This window comes from Sipha flava, unplaced genomic scaffold (assembly GCF_003268045.1).
Source record: "Sipha flava isolate LNK unplaced genomic scaffold, YSA_version1 46_pilon_pilon, whole genome shotgun sequence".
NCBI lineage: Eukaryota > Metazoa > Arthropoda > Insecta > Hemiptera > Aphididae > Sipha > Sipha flava.
The window spans coordinates 1238511-1265584 of record NW_020273250.1 but is presented as its reverse complement, the minus strand read 5'-3'; the positions used below and the strand labels follow the sequence as shown (position 1 = coordinate 1265584).

The window sequence follows — 27074 nt, the reverse complement described above, 5'->3', positions numbered from 1 at the left end:
TATCCGCTTTATTGGTTACAATACTCGACGATTTCGATAATCTCTTACTCTTGACAATTACGGTTGTGCGTGATACAACAGTCAGCCTGACTATCTAACCTGGTTGTTCGATATTACTTCATAGTTCACTCGGATACGGTATTCTTAATCCGGTGTTGTTACAACTTCTAAACACGAATTACGACCCGAGAAATACTGTAAACGAATTCCGCGATTGCACTTACATTTTTCAATGGTAATAACATATATATAGAATCTTGAAAACTTTTTTAATTTTCCATCCACGGATCTTTACCGATCACAAAACTTATCTGTATACAGCACCCTCTAAATATGATTACTCCGGTTTACTCTAGAAATATTGGATAGTAATTTTTTTTTCTTCTTCGCATACCGCTATTATTATTAAACCACACTCGTGTTCGTTTTCGTGCGTCTGACGATTACGAAGCGTTGATAACGACGTAATTTATATCGTTGTACAAATTTCAATTTTGTTTCTCGATCATGAAAATGGATCCTCGTCAAATCGTTTTTCAAATCGTAGTATGATGAAAAGCATATCTACCGTGGCGCCATAGGTGAATCCAGAATGTGACAATCGGCGCGATCACTCCAGTAGGAAAAAAAAAAAAAAAAACAATAAATATTCAGAGTTAATAAACGGTATTTAAATGTACCTAATTTAAACCATGATGGTGTTAATCGGAAAACGTGACATTTGCATTTAAAAAATCGTAATAATGTATTGGATCCGTCCTTTCGTCGCATGAACTGTTGGTAAATACTACTTAGAAAATAATTTTCAAATAATGTTTCAAGAGGATTCGTGCGAATAACGCAGGAAACACTCTATTCAAAAACCGTTGTTGGATGTATGCAACAACGAAATAGATACGGCACATTTCTTCGTATTCCGTCGATTGTAATATTTTTTAGAACGGTTCTTGATTGGTAATTTTTTTCTTATAAAAGTCTATTGGCTAGCTACATTTTGAACGAATGATGATCAAAGGAATGGAACGAGCTCTTCACGTTATAAATAAATAATAGATTGATATCGTATAACGAAAAAAAAAAAATCAAAAATCCGACACTACGAAGACAAAGTTTATTGTACAATCAGAACACCAACGAAACACGGTAATAAGTTTTAATGACTTAAATCAGTTTTATTTTAACCAATTCGCGTTTAAATTTTTTTATTTTTAAACCTTTAAGAAAATTGTGTCGCAGAAACTTTTCAGTTCGACAACAGGGTAGTAAATATAGTTTTGTTACTACGCTCACAATGTCATATTTTTGTTTTTTTAACTAGCACGCTGTAGTGGTCTGCAGTGGCTTCTTTAAAAAGTTCCACTTGTAGTCACACTGAGGATAAAAAAAAAAAAAGAATCTATAAGTTCAGATTATTTCATAACCACTTAAGACAAGTCGATGTTCGAACAATTTCTCGGTATTCTTTATAGAAACTTTCAATAACACAACGAAAAAATACTAATCTAACGGCATACGAATTTTCAACTCAGTCGTTTTCTTTCTCACATATACGTATCATCTTAAACAAAATCAACAATAATAAACGTTCTTCTGACGTGATAAATTTTGACGAATAAAATGAGTCATTTCGAAAATGTGCGTTTTTCGATTAAAATCCTGTTAAAAAGAAAATATTATACAGGAATATTATTTATTATATTGAAATCCATTGATTTAAGACGATATTATTTTAACGAATCGTTTTATCAATAAATCTTTTTTTTCAGTTGGTTTTAATTCCAAAAGAAATACCTGTGTCCAGTGGCGTATTTAAGTAAAAAGAAAATTATCGTCTATGATATGACAGAGATTTGGATTTTAACTCTTGAGATTTGTGTGCCTATATGTGAATGTATATGGATGAGGTTTTATATTTGAGAGAGGGGTAAGTAACAGCTGTCCCGTTTTTTAATTTTCTTAATATGGTCACTTTAATCTATGCGTAATATAAAGTAATATAAAATATGATTAATACGATCATGAAATAATTTCACTAATAGGTGTGACCTCCCCCCCAAAAAAAAAGGTTTCTAAATACGCCACTGCCTGTGTCGGTATTAATATTTAGCCATGTACTCTGTCGGCACTATTTGTTTGTCTTCGCAATGTTTGCACATCAGGTATGATAATTCTTTAAATATTTTGTGACGTATGTACAAAAATTACGTGATTGGCAATTGCTCGTCATGGGACAAGAATCGATTAAATACATCGTTTTGCAATATTATTAAATAATTTCTTTAATAATTATTCTTATTCTATTAAAATCTAAACACATACTATAGCCGATTTCAATAAATAATAAACTTTAATAATAATAATAATAATTTTATATAATTTACAATAATATATAATGATAATAATACTTAATAGAAAATAAACGGCGTCGAAAATAATAATGAGACGGTAATAAAACACAATGAATTCTGGTACAGCTATAACATTTTTCGAAACAATAAAGTACAGATAAAAATACGACATTGAATTGCACAACTTACATGTTAATCATAAACGTCTACTATACAAGTCGCAACGTTTACAACACGCGTCTGACTGAATCATTCGACGACGAGCAATTGGTATTTTAAATCGCGTCGACAAAACGATCGTCGGACGTGACGCGCAGTATCGTTTTATAAGCCTCGACTTGCAACAACTACATCTTACAAACGTATTATCATATTTACAACACGAACGAACGCGTAGGGTACCTAGCGTGGTTTCACACGTCACGCGAGAGAGAGAGAGAGGACAAAGTCGCTCGGGTGCCATCCCAGACGTGTCTGGACGACGAACGAGTTCCTGAAGCGTTGCGTACGTGTCCGCGGGATGAAGGGTCGAAAGTTGCGGACGCGTACAGCAGTACGACGGTACGGCGAGGGATCGAACCGTCGTTTGCCCGTACAGGCGGAAACCGGTATGCAAAGGGTGCGAAGTTAGAGGGTTGCTGGTGGTGGTGGAGATTGCACATTTTCTTGTGAGGTCCATGTGCGCCGCAATGTCGTCGGCGATTTTAACGCGCGCGTGGCACCGATCCGTAGAAAAGTTTTGTTTTATATAGTACCGTAATCATCTAACTATAAGTAGTTCAATAAGTACACGGGTGTTAACATTGCAATAAGGGAGATGAAACATTACATTATAAATCTTATGCCCGTCAAATATTTCGTATAATAAACATATATATATATATATATATGCATATGCATTCGACAAAAGCATTTATGCGACAACATACTAAACTTATTTTTATTTTTTTCTAAGCTTAACTAAAACTATTTCAAAGGTAACACAAATCGAACATAATATACATTTATATATATATTTATAAAAGGTAATACTTGTAATAATATCGTTAAAATGTTTCAATATAATAATATTGTAGACAAAACATATATAAATATATTATTATTACGGTTTAATATTAACACTGTAAACATTGTTTATTTTATCCTGTGGTCTTACAACGATGTTTCGTGTCTATAAGAAAACATTTTGACCACAAGCTGTTTGAAATATACATATTTACAACCTCAAATTTCAATCAATAAAATAAATATTCAATTTTAAACGGTACGTAAAACAATATTATTATGTTTGCTTCTGTTAATTGAGTGAATGTTGAGCATCGAATTACGAGGAACAATAACATTTTTACAATACATCGCGTTCAATAAAAATAAATAAAATAAAAAAAAGTAAACAAAACATACAAAAAAAGTGATTTTACTCGGGTTTTAAGAGTTTTTAACATGGATTGTCTGAGTAGAGAAAAACGTATCAAATAATACACGTGGTGCGTGTTTTGGGGAAACGTCTCTTACGTTATTTACCGATTGGCATTTTAAAGGTAAATCGACATAAATCCAATATCCTCCAGTAAGTTGTAAACGATTTTGAAACATTTAGAAAAATCTTAAGAACACTTATTGTTTTCGTTATTCAACGATACGGTTGTATTGAGTAAGATAATGTCAGCTTGTTCGTTCGGTGATGTACGATCGATTAATGACGAGTGTAAGTCGGTGAAAAATTTCCATACTGCCCGTGCGAAACCAAACGATTTAGGACGTGACGAGTTTTATTTAATAAAAAACGTTATCTATTTATATATATTTTTTTTTTTTAGTTTGCGACTCGATACTCTGAAAAACTTTGTTATCGGTTTATTTTCGATACATTGTCATCAACTATTAATAAGCGTAAATTAATTTTTGTTACGCTGCCTTTTCTATAATTTGGTGTTTGTCAAAATAAGAAAAATTAAAAGTACACCTACAACGAGTTTGTTTATATTTTGAGAAGTAATTTTGTGAGAATATTTGAATCCGTTAACAGTTAAAACCTACTCAGCAGTAAGTTGGTGCAGTCATACTGAGCATATGATACTCGGGTGTATGATGTAAATGGATTTGAGAGAACTTAATCAATTATGTTTCCTATAAAAATATTGATTTCAAATAAATTGTTGCGTTTTTAATAAAGTTTCTATCGGCAAATGGTTTACCATTGAAGTAATAATAAGTAATATAGTAATATTTTGGCTTTAACACAAATGAAGCTCTTGAGTTATCTTGATTTAGAAAAATTTATCAAAAAAAATCTATTATTATTTCTCGTACAAAACGTACGACCACTAAATTTGCAGTATAGATGGTTAAAGTACAGGTAGCAATTATTAGGGCTCGGATTTAAATGCCCTAAAATAATGAAATGAAATATAATTTTTTTTTTTTTTTTTAAAGAACGAAAATTGTGAAGTAATAAAATTAATAAATATTGAAATTTAGAGAAAACAAATATTTGTTTAACATAAAAATTTGTGTATTTACGATTTAAAATATAAAAAAATTGGTGAAAAATTACATTTATTTTACACTTTGTAATGCTTATGTAATATGGAAGCATATGTAGTATTTTAAAATTATTGACGGTTGTTTTTCCACAAATTTTGATATACTGAAAATTACATCTCAACACCAACAGAGATTATAGGAGCAAATTCGAAAAATTTCATATTTTTAGGCGTCAAGGTTCTGGAATAACATTTTCTAGATCTATGTATATTGTCATCCTTTTAATATTTGATTAATTTTTTTTAATTTTTTTAAAGATTTTATTTTTATTTAAATTCATGTTTTTTTCCAATTTGATTTGATGATTGATATTTTTAATTGTATTTGCAACATTTATAGATTCTTTTAACGTTAATTCTGGTAATGTTTTTAGGCATGATATGAGAAGTTAGTCGAAAATATCTTAAAAAATCAAAAAAAAAATCCGTTAAATATGTGCCTCAAAAAATTTTTTTAATAACAATATAGTGTAGTTGAAACTATTTGTAGCTCGGAAAGCATCGCTTCAAAAAAAAGAAAAAAATGTACACGCATTGAAATCCGAGCCCTAGTGTACTGCATTGCTTAGTATATTGGCTTTTACCGTTAAAATCAAAACTCTATAGACGAACGGACCACGCCCTAAACGGATTTATCGGTACTGTGTTTCTACGAAATCTTGATAAGACATTGTTTCGCGATCGCGGTTTATGTACCATCGATCGTAATTATAATTTTCTCTGATCCCGTCGATTTACCTCCAAGTACGCCCATCCGTGCACGGTTCCTGCGATCTAATAGTACTACGCAAGACTTTTGCGTAATATTTTTAGCGAACGTACCCCGTATGGGGGCGCAAGAGCTTTCTCTCGAGCCGATGTTGCCAGGTCCGCGGTCATCGTTCAGGCGGGCGGGGTGTGTTCCTAGCCGCGTCGAAACGTTTCACGCTCCAGAAAAGTTCGAATCGACCGCGTCCGAGACGGTTTCGATGTCGTTTTCGATATAGAGAACTAGGGAAATTGTGTTTATAATTAGTTTTCATCGTCGCGGTCACCGGTCAGTCGTGACGGCAAACGGTTACGTCGACGGTCACCGAAAGTCGAATCCACCTCATCGTCATTCGATCGAACAGTAGTTTAAAATCGACACTTATGTGTAGCGAATAACGTGAGGATTGAGATTTGATTTTGAACCGCCATTTAAAACGAAACGTTATGTTTTCTAGAAGAGGTGGTTTTTGCGCTCTTGCGGCGTTACCGGTCGGTGCTTTTTTCCGGCCGATTTTCCGAAAAGTACGAAACCGTCACGACGGTTCCCGGTGCAGATAGTAAGCGAGTTAAGCGATAAAAACGATGTACGGGGGCAAAACACGTGTTGGGTCCCAAGATATTTAATCAATTAAAATAAGCACGACTTTGGTCCGCGGTGTTATTTAATAATAATCGAATTGGGTCCATGGTAATATCTTTATCTTATATACTATTTAAAGTTTTCATATAAAATTAAATGCTAATATTAATAGAAATTTTACTAGTTATTCAGAGTGAAATTTAGTTATCACTTCAGAGCTTAGCCTCACAGCCGGAGCAGAAAAAGTAACATTTTTAACAGAAAAGATGCTTTGTTTTACCAATAGAGAATTGAGCCGGTTAAATTTTGTAAAATACGTGTTTTTTTAAAATTATTCCCTAGCTCAAACTTATTATTAGCTTATTGTAATACAAATATTTACGATAAAAAGAAAAAACCACAATATTTAAAGTTAAAATCAAGCTAATTCAATAATAATTTTTACATCAGACCGATACCTTAACGAAACAAAAAACCAAAATTGTTGTGAAACATTCTAACCAACTTCCACGTGGTGTCGTAACGTTAATAGACGATTCATGTACTCGATGAAATACATTGGGACCCGACTCATGTATTCCGTAATATACGTTCGGACCTGATTCACGTTGTTTTCAAAATCTGAGACCCAACTCGAGTTCGCCACGACTGCGCCTAACAGCCGAAATCCGTCGAAATACTCCGTTGATGGCGTCACCGGAAGGAACAGTGAGGAACGGTAACGGGATACGGTTGGCGGCGTGAAAGGAGATGGGATGATTGTTACGAGACCGAGGAAAACGACGACGACGACGACGAGATAAATGAATCATAAAAATCGAGAAATAATAGAAGGAAAAAAATTAAAAAAAAATAAAAAAAAACGTTTCACACGCTCTTGTCGCGGAAACCCGCGATACTATCGTTTATAATACAAAAAAAAAAAAGAAAAAAAAGTGGTTTCGGTGTGTTGCCTCGAAGGCTGTCGGTCGCTGTAGCCGTCGCACCTACAGCATGACCAGATCGTCCTCGGGGGTCGATTCGAAGTCCGTCTGTCAAAACCGCGTGGCCGCGATGATCTGCTGCTGCTGCTGCTGCTGCTGCTGTTGCGACGGTGCCGCGGGCTGCGGGCTGGCGAACACGGCTCCGGCGCTGCCGCCTCTCTCTGCTGTCAAGTCGGTCTGCGCACATGCAAAAACACGAGAAATGTCAGTGCGCAGTTAGTATCTTGTACGCATAGGCGTAGCCAGGGTACGCAAATGCATGCCCCAAACTCCCGTGCGAACAAAAAAATGTATATTCTAATTTTTTTGGGGGTTGCTACTTTTTTTGCAAGTTCACTATTTTATGCGTGTAAATATTCGGTTTTCTCGCGTACCTTGAACGCGAAGTCTCGCTGCGCCTACTGATATGTGCACACGTCGTACGGTAATAATAGAACTTAGGACCCGTTGCGGACGGGTCAGAAACATCGAAACCAAAACCGCGAACCGTCACCGACCAAAGCGAAGCGAACTTTTCGTTCGATCGCGTTCGGTTCGACGAAGCGAAAAGCTTTTTTAATACATCACACGTGTAATGTTGAAAACCGCTATATCAGACGATCGTTTCTATATTTGACCGGTGCGATTGGGCACTAAAAGGATCGATATAATATATATTTTAATTATTCGGTCGCAAACCATTACCGTTTTCGACTGGTAAAATCTTATGTTTACCGTCGATTTGTCGACTTTTCATCGTTCTCGTTCTACTGATATTAATTTTAACCGCTCATATTGTTATCGTTCATTGTAATTACAATTATTATTCGTTAATTGTTATGCAACGAAAACCGCATAAAACTCCACGAAACAATTAACAGCCGTTATATTTGGAGCACTTCGAATGTCGTTGGAAATATTAATATGTAACAAAATACGAGCATGCACAACCGAGTCGTACGTTTCTGGGCGAACGGCTAACATAATTATACTAATTAATCGACTGTTATTACAATCGCACTGCGTGCCCCTGCATGCAAGCGTGCACAGTGCCAAAGGGACCGACGAAGAAATGAAACCCATCTGGTCTCAAATATGTTAATATTGTTAAGAGCGCCTCGCGAGGGTTTAGTTGTTGCGATGTCTTCGACGAAAATACAGAGATAATCAAGTTAAGTATTTCCAATAACGCGCGCTGTTAAAGATAACATTTACCGTACATTTAAATGACGAGTATAATTGTTTTGGCGAAATGTTTAAAAAACAATCTGTTTTGCGAAATTCGTGTTCGTTAGAAATACTGAAAACGTTGACGGTCCAACGGTTTATAAATGATATTTGATGGTTTTGTTTTAACAATCAGAAACAATCGTTATCGGATGGGAATGAGACACGGAGATGAGCACTTGTTCGAAAGTAAAACGCGTAACGATATTGCGCCGCAAGTTAAACTTCGTTGAAATTAAGTATAGTCGATCCGTCAACATTTCCGGAGAAATAATCTGACCGTTTCATTGTGATTTGTTTATAAAAAAGTCTTGGACTCGTGAGTTGTCATTGTGTTAATCACGTATGTAAAAAAAGTGTCACGGGCGACCCTCGGAAGATGTGAAAATATGATGTTAGAATTATAGATTTATTATTGTAGAATTTGAAGTGAATGTTCTTAATACAAAACCCGTGCTTTCGTAATATTTGTAGGATAGGATTGAAAATGTTTAAGAATTATATTTTGTCCGAAGAGAGAACGCATTCTTCGCCACCGGTCTACCTTTGTCCAGTCGAGTTATGCAACTAGTGGGTAATACGTAGCAGCCTAAACTTCTATCAGTGTGTTTAGTGCCGTCGCGCCGCAGTCGTGATACCGAACCGGTATCGTGTACACGTTCAATTTGACACTTCTTATAATTATTTAATTACATTTTTGTAATTTTTTCCTTCGATGGCTCTGCACACAAATCATTCACGTTTAAATAAAAAAAAAACTATGCAAATCGGTCCACTAGGACTTCAGATATGACTGTCGTCGCTCGAAAAATGTTCACTGCGCAAACGGAAAATACTGAATGTATTTTGTAAAAAATATTAAAATTTAAAATATTTTGTAAAAATACTGTATGTATGTGAAAAATGTTTTCACATTAAAAAAAAAAAAAACATGAAATAATTACTATAAATCCTCGCAGAAGCTATATTTTACTAATAATATTTCGATGACGGTACGTCGTTGTTAACCAATTTTGATGGTTTGCAACGTAACACGCGTGTTCGTATCCTTGGGTTTCCGTGCTATAAGTTCGAGAAAACCGAAACGAAAATCAATCTAATCGTTTTATTTTATATTTGTATATTTTCAATTAATTAAAATCGTAACGAACAATAACTGAACTATTTTACAGGGGTTGTATACGGATGATTTATACGATTGATAATAATGTCTTTAGGCTGGTACGGACACGTTTTTCCGTTGTGCACCGTACCCGGATGCCACACACATGTCCTATCGGATCCCGAGAAGTTTTTTTCGCGCCGCTTAAACGCGTTATATCATATACACATCCTAAAACCCCATCGTCGGAACGAAATCGATACGCTGGACATAACTAGGCGTTAGGAAGTTGTAGGTACCCATGTATTTTATTTTTTTATTGTTTCCAGTTGGTATTTGCAACGGACGTGTTGTATAAATTATTCATTTCATTGGGCGACGAGTTCAAATTAATTTTGCATGTTTTTGCATATTTTATCAGTTCTGCTGACAACTTGCACGCGCGTGTATATTTTCTAATTTTTGACAATTCGACATACGTACACATACGCACACATATAAATATATATTTGTTGTATTGATCATGTTATTTGCCTAGTGTTCAACACGTTATCCATGCGTAGCTTGCGATTGCGTAACGATAATGAAAAAAATAAGCATATTAATAAACGAATAACCCGACGCGATCGCGTTTCCAGTGCGCATTCGAAAACTTAATCGCATTCGACGGGAATGAAAATCGCTAATGTTCAACGTTACCGACGGATTTTAACCACGTTTTCCAGGTGAAGTGCGTTCAGTTGCTGCCCCCGCACGCCGAAGAGTTCTTATGCACATTTTGACGGGGTTTTAATCCGCCGAACCGTGAACTTAGCCGACGCAGATTTCGAAAACGTGGAGTAATGGTTGTTAAAATAATTATTTCTCGATCAATCACGGTTTTGCGAACGCACCACGTTTTATCATATTCGCTTTATAGCGTGCGCGGGCTTGTTTTCGCCATGTTCGTCCGAATATAATATTTATTTATTTTTTTATTTTTTTTTACCGTCGACGAGTTTTCACCGCATGGTCCGCTCGGTACGGAAAAATGACTTTTTAAAAATGTTTATACAGGAAAGTTCGGGATAAGAGTGCAAAACCCGAGTTTTACGTATAATTTTTTGTCGGAAATATTAACATAATAATGTACTGGTCGGTAAACAGCATACTAAACGACCAAGACGGTGTATGTTTGTTTTGGTTTGACGAAAAATATTGCATCTCACCTCGGTTAAAAAAGTTGATAGTAAATTAATGTATTCGATAAAAGAGAAAAAAAAAATAAAAGAGAAAAAATCGGAGCGCGTAAAGAGAAAGAAAATAAAAATATTTACCCATGCAAACGGTATGTCCTGAATCGACGGCAATAAAAAACGAATTGACTGAGAGTTAATTGAATCGAAGTTAATAAGCTGGGAAAGAAAGAAAAATAAGCAGCCCGTCGCGTGTAACGTAATTAAAACTGAGACGTAAACTTTAAATTCTCCCCAACGACGGTGTCGCGATTATTGATAGTTTTATTATTATTTTACTTGATTTCTGTTAGAAGTACCTGAGCGCGAACACGGAACGCGTAGTGAGCCCCTGGCAATGTCGAGTTAGACGAACATCTATACGTTGCTGTGGAGTTGTTCTACGTCGTCGTGCCCCTCGCAAGATCGTACGTGAAACGGTTTAATGGTCGAACTGGACTGGATTCAACACCTTACGGTAGCGAATTACAATTTAATTATGATTTCAATCCGTCTCCGTATTTTAGGCGGTGGATAAGTTTTAGAAACATTGCCTCAAACGTCACACGAACGGTAAATAATCGTTAAGACGGGTGCGTGCACGTTCGTCCGGAATCGCGAACTGATCGCGCAACGGTCCAAACGTCCGGCCGTTTCCAAACCGTGACTTCGAACCCGACCACATCACGCGATGACTAGTCAGGGGTTGTTAATTTTTTTTCATACGCCTCCTCCCCCGTCGAGGTCCGTCTAATCGTTTCTTTACCTAAACGCGAGTACACGCGTTCCCCGACAGAAAACTCCGGGGCCGGTTCTCACGGATGTTTCGACGAAAGAAATTTAAACGATTGTACAGGTCCGCGACGATCGCGCGATAGGCAACTAAACGTTCATCACGTGTACGACGGTTGCCGGACACGGTATTTTCTCGCCCCGTACAAAAACCGTCGTCGCGTTGGCAAATCGACGATCATTACTGTTCCGCACCGCGACCGAGTCGTGAGTCGCGAGCACGTGTTAATAGGGCCGGATCAAGGGTGAGCTGTAGCAGTCCCTGACCGCGAGTCGAAAGCCGTCGCAATGCGTTTTGCAATCGTTGGCCGACAAATATAAAGCACTGTTTTATCGATCGATCGAGTTCGTACTAAAATCGTTCATAAATACGAATAATTTTGGTGAAAGGGTCTCGCCGAAAGCAATAGCCCCCCCGCCTATGTTGCGATCGTAATCCGGTTCAGCGCGTCAGGGCTAGAAATGGACAGTTATTTCTTCCTTTGGGTCTGGTCGTGCGTGAGACAGTGTTCTTTCGATGGTTGCGCGACCAGTGCTGGATTAAACATTTGGATTAAACAAGGCCCCTAGGTAATTACAATTTTGAGCCCTACAAAATTATTTTTTACATACATCTTCAACATCACTATCCAGTAATTAAAATAAACAGATTTAATATTAACCAACTATTATTAATAAATAAAATCGTGTTTATTACATTTTTTTATTTGTGGGAAAAATGAATTAATTATTTTATTGTTTCTATTTTCATCAAAACAGTTTTATTATTATTACTGCACGTAATATCTACAACTTAATATATATATTATATTTCATAATGACTTTTTTGTCCCGTAAATTCGTAAATAAAATACAGGTATTATCGAATAAAAAAAAAATATAGATTTCTGTTTTCACAGGGCCCCATAAATGAGTGAGGCCCTAAGGCGAGTGCCTACTCCACCTAATGAGTAATCCAGTACTGGGTGCGATACTCTGAACGCGCTGCCGCTGCCACAGTCGGGTTCGATAATGCGGAAGAGCTTACGCTCCTGGGATTTAGAGCAGTTCGGTACCCCGTCGACGTATAGAAATGTTGCGAACACGTGACTAAACTCTTTTGTATTTTATAAGCCTAACAAAAAAAAAAAAAAAAATACGTATTATCTTTTTTATTTTTTCAAAACTAAATTATTCCATTGAAAATTGTATGCACGCAAAAACGTATCGTGGAAATTGTATACGTACGAAAAAAGTGACATTACCCGTTTATGATTACTGCCGTATACGTCAAATTGTTTTGGGAATTATAAAAAAATCGATTTAAACGTTTAATTTGTACGTCCGTTTTTGTGCGCATTAAACATTTGTCCAATATGAACCACAGTTCTAAAACGGATTCCGGTAGTTTTTTTTTTTTTTTTTAAATAATCCTCAGTACAACTTAGTAATAGTCGAATCATAAATTCTGATTCTCATTTTAAATGGACCATTTAAAATTCAGTCGGGTAATTTATATTTCTTACGGTTGAATGATAGACGTTGAATGAAATAGGTTTTCTAAAATGAAAATCTCTTTTTATGTACGTGTTTGTTTTGTTACGTTCATATTTCCAAACCAAGATAAGAAGGAAAAGTTTAAACATTCGCTACAGGTGAGCTGATGAAATTTTTAGCGGTCATGTTATTATTGGTTAGTTACGCAATGAAACCAAATGCATAACCATTGTGTACGGAACCCGTCGAGGAAATAAATCTGGTTACGTTGCGCGAATTTGGGGTAGCAATAGATGTTAGAAATACAAAAAAAAAAAACAATTATTCGTCTTCTCATTTTATAGCGTACGCTTATTTTTTTTATTAATTCTAATCGTCATATTTCAGTTTAAGGTAGAAACCTAAAACATAATTTTACGACGAAAACGAACACTCTGTATTTCATAAAGTTTTTCGTGCCACACACAGATGGAGCCATATTGTATTTACCGATCTGTTTAATTACGTTTGATTCCTGTTAAACATTGTATTTCATCGCAGTGTTGTAAATTATGTCCAAACGTTTGAGGTGATAATAATTTAAGAGTGATGCACAACACACAGCAGTTGATTGTATATCTATGTAGGCGATAAATAGGGCGGTGAAATAAAATCATGCAATGTGGAGATCTATTTCAAACACGTGCAATAGTTTAAAACACAAGTCGGGGAAAAACAATAAAAAAATAATAATATTGACGAAAATGATAAAATAATAAATAAACTGTTTGGTACAAATGAGTACGTAATTACGGTTTATTAGTTGATCATAAAATGTTTTGACACGAAAATTAATAATAAAATAATATTGTAGATGACGGTTAATATACGAATATTAGATTTATATGTATTTTTTTTTTATACAATCTTTTGCAATCGTGTACTTTAAATTATTACAATTGAAAATATGCAAATGTGCACTATATACCATAATTGATGTATAATAGGAACTCTACTATAGGATCAATTGTGAACGTACACATTGATATAAATATATATATAAAAGTGTTAATAGTAAAATAAATAAATTATAAGTACATGCATGCAGCTTACAAAAACAAAACAAATAAATAAAATATAAAAGCGATCAGCAAGACGCTAAAAGTATATGTATAATATATAAATCTATCTATCTATATATATATTTATATAAGTTATATGTAATGGTAAGCGTTTTTGATTTTAGTCAATAAAATAAAATAAAATAAATATAAATCATAATAATAATAATAATTACATTACAGACTAGGGGGTAAACGGTTACATTTTACAGAAAATAAATCGTGGTTCATTGTTCGATAGTTAATTGATATTATTAATATAATGACGGCACACACGTGGGGTACATAGTACATGTGTACGTTCGCGCAACGAATTAATTAATTTTTTGGGTATGAAAAACACATAGTGCATTTGAATTGGTTCCTCGTAATGTGCGAATTCATTCCCGGTCTGCTTCAAAGGGTATATCTAAGTTGGGTTCACATATCACTAAAGCAACCGGTTCAGACGTCGATGTTTAGACTTAGGAACCGATTCGGATGCGACAGGAGAATACAAACTGTGTGAGGCATAAAATCATTGCAGTATTACGTACGACACGTGGAGCGATCCATGTTGAAAATTAATAATCTAGTTCGTTTTCGGAGGGGGGGGGGGTGAAATTGTAAGTAAAATAAAAATGTAAACGTTTTTGGTAATCGAACGGATCGCTTAAAATCTTCGAAGAGATATCGAGAAGAAATTTATTAAAAAAAAAAAAAAAAAAAATATTAATGTTTCGCTCCTGAAAACAGGCTACTAAAACGAAATGACGGGAAAATAATAATAAAAAAAAAATTTGAAAAATAAAAATGAAAACTAAACGAATAAAACCGTCCGTATTTATCTCTCTCTCTCTCTCTTTGTATGAATTTCATATTAACATAACGCTATTACACTTTATGTGAGTGTTTATACCGTGCTCTCGCGTTGGTGCATCTGATGGTGGAGTTGTTGCAGCCCCGGTTGAGCCAGTAAAAGTGGTATCTCGGCCGATCGGTCCTGCGGCTGATGGTGGAGCTTGTGGTTGTGGTACCGGCCCAGGGTCATGGTTCGGACCTGCGACGGTGGTGGCTGATAGTGGACGTGGTGGTGGTGCGGGTGCGAGAACTGCGGCTGATGGTCGATTTGCACGTATTGCACCTGCTGTGGGCCGCCACCGTTGTGCCGGTGGTGCATTATAGACATGGGCTGCTGGTGTTGCGTCTGCTGCTGCTGTTGGTAGTGCTGGTGAAGCAGCAGCTGGGAAGGCGGAGGAGGCGGTGTCGGGCACATCAGGGTCGGGTATGCGATCCCGGCCGAAGGGGACCCGATCACGTCCGACGCGTACAGCTGCTGTTGCGGCGTCATCGGGTTGGGTGGCGGCATCAGTCCACGGGCCTGAAACGCGAAAAAGAAACAGAGACGGTCAGCGGTGACGGGCGAAATAAGCGACAAAAGGTTTGCGGTGGATTTCCAGTGCGGATGTCGCCAAGATCAGAAAAAAATGTAAAGCGCTGCGCGAAAACAAAAAAAAAGACAAAAAAGATAGAAGAAATTGCGTGGGAATACGGCGAAAATCGAAAAGTTTATTGAAGATCTTACGCGTTGCATCGGGGGGTCTGGAAACCGGATGAAAAATGTAGGGCTGGAAATCGTGTGGATTAAAAGGCACAAAGTACCTACACACGGGGAATACAGGTTGGGATTATTGAAAAGTTCGTTTCCTTTGTACCCGTCAACGGAATAAAATAGAAAATATTACGTCTTCATTGAAAACGTTCTCGTAGCTTTTTTCTTCAGAAATGAAGTTTTTGACATTTAATTATTCTACTCGTCGTTCGATTTTCCCAACCGAAATTCATGATGCGTCTAACCCCCCCCCCCCCCCCCGAATTTTAGACCAATGTTTCTGTCCACGGAGATTGAACAAATTATCGTCCAAACCATCGACGATATTATAGTCGTCCGATGTTTGATAATTTATCATGTATACGCGTCGTATACAACCGAAAGAAACAACGGGTTGAAAACATCTGGAGTTTGATTTCTAACCTCATTTCGCACTTACCGAAAAGCTGAAATCACCCCACTGACATAAGTGATTTGTACGAAAATAAAACGTTTGATAACTTTTAAACGCAATCATTGAACGTGTGGTTAAGTGTACACATCAAATACATCACATACGTATCGTAAGTGTATAATATTATCTCGGTAATGCGGTTATATTCGATTCTGTTCGTACTCATAAGATCGGTCGTCTGTTACGATATAATACTATTAGGGCGATATGTTATATTGTGTAGAGCAAAACAATCGATTCGTTTCAATCGGTTCCTAACCGAACACGCATGAAACTCGGACTCTAACCCTATAGCTTTAGAGCCTTTTATCCTCGTCGGAAATATATTATATGAGTTATCGCGATTTTGATTAATAATACCGTCTACGATGTAATATCATCAACATTGGTGCAATCCCATTACATTACGTGTAGAAACTATTCATCCCGAATTTCTCCCTCCACCATATTCTTTTTTTCTTTCTTTCCTCTTTTTTATTTAAAAAAATTATTACTTGCTGCTCGAATCGACAATACGTGCGCGCAACATTTCTCCTTTCGTTCGACTAACGGTAAATCATCACGACGCGCGTGCGAATAATAGGGATTTCGAAGCTGACGTTTTAGAGGGATTACCGGGGAGTCTAGCGAGGCTTATCTCATCATTTAGCGATGGTCGAAATTGTAAAATATATTATTACACGTAAACGTTTATTCATTTATTCATATCTTCGCCTTTAATTTATGTCCACGCACGAATTCTTCTCGACGTCCCTGCGGCGAGTACGTAAATGATGCCCTACATAATATATATAACTCTACATATGTAGTTCACTTTCACCTAATAATTAGTCAGAATAAACTTGTATTTATGGCGTTAATTTGAATTTCAGAGTTCATTATAATGAGTTTTGAGAAGAGAGGACGGTACTTGTTTATATGTCATAAGAAGTAAATTTTAATTTTGAAGATTCCACATTTTATTTTAGACTAGGTATACGCAAAATATATTTAATAACTTAGTCAGACGTATGTATTTTATTATTCTTACAATTCGAACTAGAAAATATGTTTTTATTGAAAAATAAAGACCGGAGAAAGAGGTTTTATTTAATAAAAAATCATTTATAGCAAGATATTGCGTTACTGAACTTGAGAAATGATGGAAATTTTCTTTATTTATTATTCGTTTGGGAAACTTTTGTTAATGAATAATCAAAGAAATACATGTTTTTGAAATACATTACATAAATTGGCAAGTCTTGATAAATAATTAATGTATATCATGATGATCAAGAGAATATTGCTTTCTGGTAACATAATTGAGACGCATTTTCATAATTTCGAAATATTTTGTTGAGTTAATGAATGTTTTGTTAGTAAAGTTGTTGAAAAAATGTAAAAAGCGTATTTTGTTCTGGTTTTGACCTTAATATTTATTAAATTTTTTTTGTAATTTTAAACATATGTTGGCTTATATTAAAAAATAAACCGACCAGTAACAAAATAATATAGTGTTTTTTTTTTTTCAAAAAAGTTTGTAGCTCATAAGGGAATACAAAGTTTATTTTGTCATATCCAAATAATATTACTTAACGAAGGATGTCAACCAAATGTACATGTAAATTTACATAGAAAATGTTAATCGGTTAAAGTATTCAATGAAATCGAATTCAAAATTTTTCATTTTTAATTTTTTTGTTTTTTGTTTTAGCTCTATACTATTTTTTTTTTTTTTTTTAATAATTCATTTGTTTGAGTTTTTATATTAGGGTGTATGTGTGTGTGTGTGTAATAATACTAATGTTTAACTATTAGAACTTACTTGTTGTTTGCATGCTTCTGCGTCGACGATTCGCGATGAATACAATCTGCCACTGTTCAACCGTTCGAATGCTTTTTCGTCTTCATCTAGATAATCTGCGGCACAATTAAAACAATAAGTCAACAAACATCCTATAGGTACTACTCGACGAAAGCGTAAGATCCGTAAAAATCCGTAACAATCGTGTTCGAATTGCCTTTAATAATAAACGTGACATTTGCCGTAGAAATTAATTTTTTCTCTATCACCATCACCGATTCCATATTAATTATTCGCTTTGATGTTGATGCACGTTTGTTCGTACGAGCTCTTTCATTTAAGAGAAATATAGATGCCGCGAGAAAGGCCATACGCGTTCACGAACCACATTCATGTTCGTTTCCGGATAAAATATTTGCAACAGTCGAAATACAGTACTTATACACGGGCGTTTACGTTATCCGGAGAAAAATTACGTGATGGCCATTTTGAGCCGAACGAAGTAAGCGTAGTTTAATTTCGTTCAATAGAATAGTGTGACGGATAAAACTAGTGCATGCGCAGGACTGCGCGAAGAACGAACAGGAAGTACTGTTTGGAAAGTTTTCGAGTCTTATAAATATTGTATACTATTTAAAAAAAGAATAATACGACGAGAACGAAAAAAAAAATAAAATATTTTCAAACCTTATATTCATGTTAATAAAAATAACAACGGAGACGAAAAGGAAAGGATATTCACTTCAGATAGGACGGAAGAACAGAAATTGGTATAAAACCATTGTTCGTTAACATAGCGCCTGAAAGCTAATGAAACTGAACACGGTACACGAAATTTTATTTTTATTTCGCGAGGAACGCGTCAGAGTAGTTGTTTGTAATTAAAACCGAATCAGACTTTATATTTCGATCGCCGGAAAAACTGCAGTAGACGTGCAGCTAACATTACTTTCTCGTCAAAGTAAACGATGACAACTTTAGACGGTTATTACGGAAACAAGAAACAACAATAATTAGTGAATTAGAAAACGTGAATTCATACGCTCGGAAATTCACAAACGCTCGTCAACAACAAGTACACCTATCTAACCTTCGGTGTTCCGTTCGAGAAAGGGCGCATAAGTGAATGATTTCGTTACTTCATTTGTCCTATGGCGTTTTTCTATCATGGGTCACAACCTTCCTCCCCCTACCACCGTCTTATTCACCTTCTTAATGCGGTTGCATGACATCCACGGAAAAAAATATGAAGACACTCAACGATTTATGGACGTTCCTACTTTGTAAATAATTCGAGCAGTACATCCGGAAAGACCGCAAAGAATCGTTACTTTGCCTTGTTACCGTAAGAAATTAATTTAATTATATTTATGAAAGAATTTATCGTGTACTGATATTTAAGTATGTTTTTTATTTTAATTATAATAATAGTTACGATGTAACTCGTCCGGACGAACCTAAGCGGTTAACCCTTGAAATATTTATAAAGTCGGGACTACTCTGTACCTAACATTATACGCCTGTTCTTTTTATCCGTGATAATATCGTAGTTGCGACGTGTATACGGTAATAGGCACTGGCGATTCGAACGCCGTGATGCGATCGAAATCAACCGGATCGAAACGTGTTGTGAGAATCAGAACATATTTCTCGGTGTCAACGATTCGCAGCACTGAATACACTCGTCAATGTACTCGCGACGCGAACGTTCGGGGCATTTATTGTAGGGTACGGTATGTTCGATCAACGTAAATTCGTGGAAATCCAATATTAATACCGAGGGACACACTGGCGCGACATCGCCGTCGTAGGGTGACTCTATTATTATCACTGTTATTATTTCCCGACGAAATTTCATTACGCAGTTCGCCCGGAAGAGCCTAGGCCGCGTTAAGTCTTTGCAAAGTTCGCACAAGCTTATAGAACATTATGTTTGTGGAACCTTTAAGAGAACGTCATACGTTGTTACGCGTAAGAAACGTCGGGGGAGGGGAGAGCGAAGACGTATACTTTCCACTGCCGTCACTCAGGGTGCAACGGGTGTTACGGCGGTAAAAGCGAGACGTGCGCGCGCGTACGACGGGTCAGGGGAGCCGTAGATAATATCGTTCGGAGCGGCCAAAAACCGTCTCGGAAAACAACCGTCGCGCGCAACGGACGAATACGTCGAGCGAACGTCGCCCACGGTCGGACCGCGATCGGAGAGCTACGTTTTCGCGTGGCCGCGGCGTGTCAGGATCGGCTCGAAGAACAATCTACGAACGGTTTACGGGAGGGACCCATCCCTGCGCCGGCGAACACGCGGGGAGGAAGCAAAAAAAAAAAAGAAAAAAAAAGGGGTAAATTACGCGACGCGAACTCACCGTTGTCGTGCGGTATAATGTCCGGGTTCTTCTCCAGCCCGTCGTCGACGGCTTCCGTGCGTTGATGGTGACGGTCCGCACCGCCGCCGCCGACACCGTTCCGTCCGTCCGTTTCCGCGCCGGTGCCGTCACCGTCCGTCGCCCCGCCATCGCCTTCCGTCCCATCGCCGGTTCCGGTTTCGCCGTCGATGGCCGTTTTCGACTCGTCGCTGGACCGTTCGCGGCGGCGGCTGCGGCGGCGACGGCTGCGCTTCCGTTGCACCGCTATGGCCACGGCCACGATGCAAGCGACGGACACGACGGACGCGATGCAGCCGACCGCGATCACGGCCAGCATGGGCGAGAAACGAAATCCCGCGGGCGTCACGGCTGGAAAACGAAAAAAGAAAAAAAACATTTCAATCAATCCAATCTTATATAGGTTCGTAGAGGGGCGCAGCGTCGGTGGCTCATAGTAATCTTCGTCTGGATTGATGTCCGCTCAACGTGTTAGTTTTGGCGATCGTCACCGTTATACGTTAACAAATAAATCCTTGTAATAGAAAAAATAAATAAACAAAAAGTTTATATTTAAACGAGCTACTTTAAAAATTACAATCTTCCAGCGTTCGATGTAAACTAATTAAAGTTTTTTTTATACTTTCTACAATACCGTTTTTGTAAAAATATGTAAGAGACGAGCCATGGATGTGCTTAGGTAACTGGAAATGTATAAATGGATTTCGACAAGGATAACCGAATCGAGGCGTACCTCGACATGATAAAAGATAAGCCTTTTTTGTCCGAGTCTTCCGTGAACAACATTGGTAAGGGACATGACCTCGGCCCAGAAGCTGGAGACGGGTCCATGTGGATTTCCCCGGGGCCAATGCAGGATGATGTGACGGATCCTCGTTTAAATCCGTCCTATTCCCGCACCCTCCTCCGTGCGGTCAGTCAAAAATATATTATACAAAGGTCGTCTTTTCCGACGAGGGTTATAAATAATATAATGCGATTATACTATTTGAATATTTTCACGAGAAAACATCCATCGAGATGATATCGGTCGTCGAAACCGTTTCAGCGTTGGCGAAAATCAATGGTAACGTAAGAAGAAAAGCAATTAGATATCTATGTATAAATAAAAAAAAAAAAAAATTAGGGACGTATCGAATAGAACATAAAAATATTTTCCCGGAACAAACACTGTAGATGACGCGATATGCTATTTTATACCACAAAACCAAGATTTATTCAGGATTAATTAATTATACGATTGTTAAATATTTCACACGAAATTATACTACGTATAGAGAAACACGTATTTAAAGCGGTCGTGCAATCTCATCGAACAAACCGGAAACATGTCTAAGACGAACGTATTTTTTTTTAATTTGGAATGCGATTCCGTCTTGAACAGTTTTCACATGACGTTTTTGTAAATTTTCATTTCCGCCGGGGATCTGATGCAATGGTACAATTAGAAACATTAGTTTTGATGCCGGATGAGTAATTTTCATTTTACAACAGATGAAAACCGATAAAAATTGATCAGTAGGGTGCGGCGATTCCATTAATATTGACACGTCACAACTTGGGTACGTTACGCGGCGGTAATATCGCTACTCTTTTAAGTGTGACTTACGATGAAAAGTATTTAGTACCGCATGGCAATGCGTTGGTAGGAATAGATCTGACGCAAATGGCGTCATTGGGGAGAGGACGGAAACTCACATGATTTCGCCACGGTCAAGTGTTTAGTCAAAGTCGGTACACGATCAAAGTGCGTCTTTCGTTAAGCCATTGACACGTTGTGGATCAGAATAATTCATAATTTTAAAACCGAATCGCAAGGTCAAAATCGTCAAACAGTCAAGTACACCACTGTTACCGCACGCAAGTACAAGCTGTACGGGTACCTATGTACCTGAAGTACAAATTATTATATTTGCAGACCGGTTTGTCGTACCCACCCGGTTGATCAGTACTTCGGTAAAATGAGTCAGCGATTTGATAATGCCGTGCTCTACTCCAGAACTGAAAATAAAAGACACCACCACCTAGACACACGACCTCGACAGTGTTGCTCAAAACAGTTGCTCACGTTCCGTGCGAGGGGAAGGTAAATTTTACTGCGGGTCAGCGTTAATCTAATCATGCGATCGGACGGGGATACCGTCGGAGAACTTGTTACGCGCGTCCCGTGGCCTCGCATATTATTTCATTTTTGATCATCGCTCGCGTTTCACCCCTAAACATATGTTTATATATATATATATATATATCTTTGATAACATCCTTTGTGCATTCTTTCTTCCGAGGCCATCGTTAGTCTCCTCACCCCTCGTGGCCGGAGCTACGTGACCCGAATACCGGACGGACTGCGAACTGTGTAATGTGAACGTCCGTCGAGTCAGTCGCACGTGAACGTATACCTACCTAGCTACCTGCACACTCTTTTAAACGTAACGACTACCGTTGGCGTTCGGGAACTATTTTAATCGCGAGAAACCTACATTTATCAGCGCGAAGATCGGCGGATAAAATGTTCCACGGGAATGGCCCCAGACCACTTAATATGTTGTGCTCGTCGACCGCGCGTGGTGCAAAAGATACCGAACCCAGGTAGTGGCAAGTAGTGGCAGGTAGTCGGTGGATGAAATATTTTCTAGACCAAGTCTTTCACAACGTCCCGCTCGTTTTTCCTCCCTACCTTGTTCTTCGCACACGTTCGTTTGGTGATAGTTAGCAGCGGAGATCTACGGGAATCCATTGGACGGTGTGCGAATCCCAGTGACCCGAAGAGCAAAACGATGACCCAACAATTAGATGTTCGATTGCTTATGCTTAAGTAAGTTCTGACACCGGACAAGTGCGCTCTGTATTTCGTGAATGGTCACTTCGTCGCGATTCGAAATTTTCTCGTCGGCGTCGTTTCGAGCGCAATGCGGAATCATGTGTTTCGAAAACTCGAGTTCCGCGTGTTTGAATAATGTTCATGAGTATATCTCGAACATTGCATTCCCGTTGTCGGCTTGCGTACATATTATTCCCCAACTTTTAAAGTTGTATTCTTCGGGAAGTTGAGCATAAACGACGGGATTCAAAGCGCATACCAGCACAAACGAAGCATAAACGAATGGCATAATTTTAGTTTTGAATTTCAAAATTGGGGGGGGAGGGTAGAGACATGGAGCCACTAGTTTTTCTCATAGACCATCATGGTCGTTTAAAAATGTTTTTTGACGTTTTCGGTTTTTTCGCGACGTTCCTCGGCCGATAAACCGTACAGCCGAGGTAATAACTTTTAAACCATCGTTTGTTCTAAAATACTTTTCGGACGTTTTAAGCGCACTGCCGTCGTCGTATACCGTCTTGATAAGTTTTTTCTTGTGCACGGCGGGACAGTGGGAATAGGCAGTGAGAAAATAATTTTATCGGCCGCGTCGCCGCTGTGACTTAACTCCCTCGACTAATAATAACGATATTATCGCATATATAAACCTGTAGTGCGTCTTAAACCGCCCCGTATTATAATAGTACTATATACGTATATATAATGGGTGAAATAATATTTCATACATTACGTGGAGTAATAATATCGTAACGTTTATGTAATAGCAGTTGTAAAAACGGGACTATATATTATATAGTAATATTAAATACAGCTGTAGCCCGGCACCAAGTTTTCGAGAAACAAAAATATTTAAATTACGCCTCGTTGATGGTAGGATCATTTCGAAAAGAATAATGTGACAATCTCCCTTTCATTCTCGAGACGTATATCTATTTCTCATCCTCGAAAATATCCTCTTTCCTCGAATTTACTATTTAAATACGTTACGTTTGTGTAAGACAATCGTTCATATATTACTGAACTTATTTTTCTTTTATATATTATTTTTTAACGTGTTTCTTTCATAACTAATATAATATTTAAATACACTTACTTAAAATCTCATTATTGTATTGAAAAAAAAAAAAACAAATATGCAAATATTTATTAATTACAGAAAAAATTATAAACTTCACATATCTTAATATCAAAATATTAAAAAAACAAATATTAATACAGAAATCTTGGTTTCAAAATTTCTAATTTACTTATATGAATATTGTTAGCAATATTATCGTTTTCACCTAAACGTACTCGTATATATTGTTTTTAATCATAATACATAATTTCTTGAACGTTAAATGAACTACCGGTCTACAAAGTGATACTTGAATTACTTGATTTTACCTTCACTAATCAGTTTTGTTGTTGCTTTATTTATGTTCACCCTCGAATTTATTACACACGTCTGTCGGTCGATGTACAGCCATTCGTTGAATGGCCATGTCAAAACGTATTACATAAATACAACAATAATTTGTACCATTTTTATCAAATATCCGGGGGAAGAAAAATGAGATTTTATTAGTGTGCACATGATACTTTTGAACATCGAATAAATCGTAGTAAAAATACCATGTCATTTCAACTCTCTTTTCCGTCTAATTCGATGGAGTTACCACAAAAGTTCTCCTTAAGGGTGAACAAGAACAAAATCGCAATTCTTAAAAATGCCTACGTGCATGATATTTTATTTTGGATCAATTTCAAAAATAAATCTATAATATTGTATCTCAGTACCAACTTTTTAAAATAATAATATTATATAACATAATTGGAGTTGGTCTCAATATGATTAATAACTGCGATTCTGAATATTACGAATAATAGACAAATTAAAATTGTAGTAGCTTGCATGTATCAGTTTAATTAATTTAAGTAGAAAACAATTTTATTGCAGAACAGTGTTAAAGTTAATATATATCATTAATTTTTCATTGATCAAACTGTGATTTCAAACAATATTTACTATTTAAAAATATAGTCGTATAACTGTTTTCTGACACGAGTTGTTCGAATAAATATTGATTAAATCAATGAAACGTAAAAAAAAAGTTTTTTCGTCTTCTAATAATTTAATGATTTTGTTAAAATTTTGTTGATGTTTTCATCGAATAATTTTTAATCTAAACATATAAAACAATTTCACGGAGCTCAGAGTAACTCGGATGTATATATAGCTGGTTGTTATTTTTGTTTTTGTTTCAAATGAACTGTTGTAAGCCCTGTGAAATATTAAAAATTAAAACGTTTGTTCAATTATATATTTTTGACCAGCTAGAACTCGTATATCTTCCACTGTACGACGTATTAATAAGAACTATAATTTGGTATTTAAAATTCCGGTGTGAAGTGATTTACTTAATCATGTATGATATATGTCTATAAAATAATGCGAAAGAATTAAAAAATTTAATTTTGATAAAACATAAGTTCTTACATATTCAGGTTATATATTGGTCAGTTCTCTCGGTTACACTTTGTATACAAGTATACAAATACTAATTAATGTATTAATGTTATAATTGTATAAAAAGTGTATTAAATGTCAATATCAATTATTATTAATCGTTGTTTAGTAAAAATATTAATTTTAATACAATTATCTAACTTAATATTTAAATGAATCATAATTTTAGAATTTGAATTGATATAATTTATAACTTTTATGTATGTGTATATTATCAATTATAATATTCTGTTCATTTATAAATATCAAATCGAAAAACAAAAATACAAATTGAATTATTATTTTTGAAGTCGAAATCCACTAAAAATATATATATATTCTATATATACTTAAAATACTTTTTATGAAGTATTTCAAATACTTGAGAATAATATTATCATAAAGTAATCGAATATGTATTTTTTTTAAGTATACAGTTTATGTATTTGAAATACTATTTGGGAATAGTAAATACAGCACAATCGATAACAGTTATTAGGTTTACTAGTGTGATGCGGCGATAAACTAGATTTAATATTATTAGATAGTTAAACTGTGTAAAGTATATCATATTTATATTTGAACGGTGCAACGTGTTGTGAGCAATTACCAATAATTCAGGAAAATAACTTTTAAATAATTATAGAAATAGGCGGCACATGCTGATTATTAAAGGTATGATTTTCATTTAAATTTATTATTTGTATTAAAATACATACATGATTTAGGTTTGAAATAATTGAATTATTCATTTTACATTAAATATGACAACAAATATTTATATAGCCTTTTAGAAGATTAGTTCGTTTGTGTATACAAACCTAAGGACGTTACTTTAATGCGGTCTACTAATTTTTATTCCTCGAATCCCCTTTAATCGAAAAATTGATTATTTTTCAGACATAAGTAGCAATAAACAAAATTAAAAAATAGTTGTTTGTCAGGATTATGTTATATGTCAAAATATTTAGTACATGTTCAAGTGAAATCAAAAGTTTATTGATGGATTATTCAATAAATAGTCTTGGTAATAAATGTAATGTCAATAATGATGATTTAAAAAAATTTTTGTCGAATAAAATTCATCAATTTTGTAGTATGTATAAAATATGGAAGGAGTCAAACTAATATAGAAAAAGTATAAAAAACTCGAATGCTGGCTACAATTAAATTTTAATATTATTCTTCCAATAAACTGTGATGTGCCTAATATTTATCCATCGAAAAGTGCTGTTAGGTCATCTAAAGTTTTTACTGACCGAAGTAACTGCTTTAAAGGTAAGAGCGTTAAATATTTAAGAGAGACGAGACTATTAGATGGATTAGCTTACGCCGCAAAATCTTCATTAAATGTAGAAGGAAAACGTGTAGTAATCTATATTGTTTCACAAATATCCGATTTTTCATCTAAACGTGCAATAAAAAGCAAGGAAAATGTACACAAATACTAAGTCAAACC

At 36.0% G+C, this 27074-nt stretch overlaps 1 protein-coding gene across 1 annotated transcript in view; it reads right to left on the bottom strand.

Annotated features, from left to right (window-relative positions):
• Positions 1-7173: 7173 nt before the first annotated feature.
• The window catches only part of LOC112689748 (nephrin-like), a 414842-nt gene continuing 394941 nt past the window's right edge, over positions 7174-27074 (bottom strand). The window contains exons 12-15 of the mRNA XM_025563581.1: positions 20289-20657; positions 17947-18041; positions 14996-15457; positions 7174-7384 (exon numbers count right to left, since the gene is read on the bottom strand). Of these exons, the coding sequence (XP_025419366.1) occupies positions 7259-7384; positions 14996-15457; positions 17947-18041; positions 20289-20657 (1052 nt within the window). The 3' untranslated portion in view covers positions 7174-7258. The remainder of the gene's footprint in view (positions 7385-14995; positions 15458-17946; positions 18042-20288; positions 20658-27074) is intronic.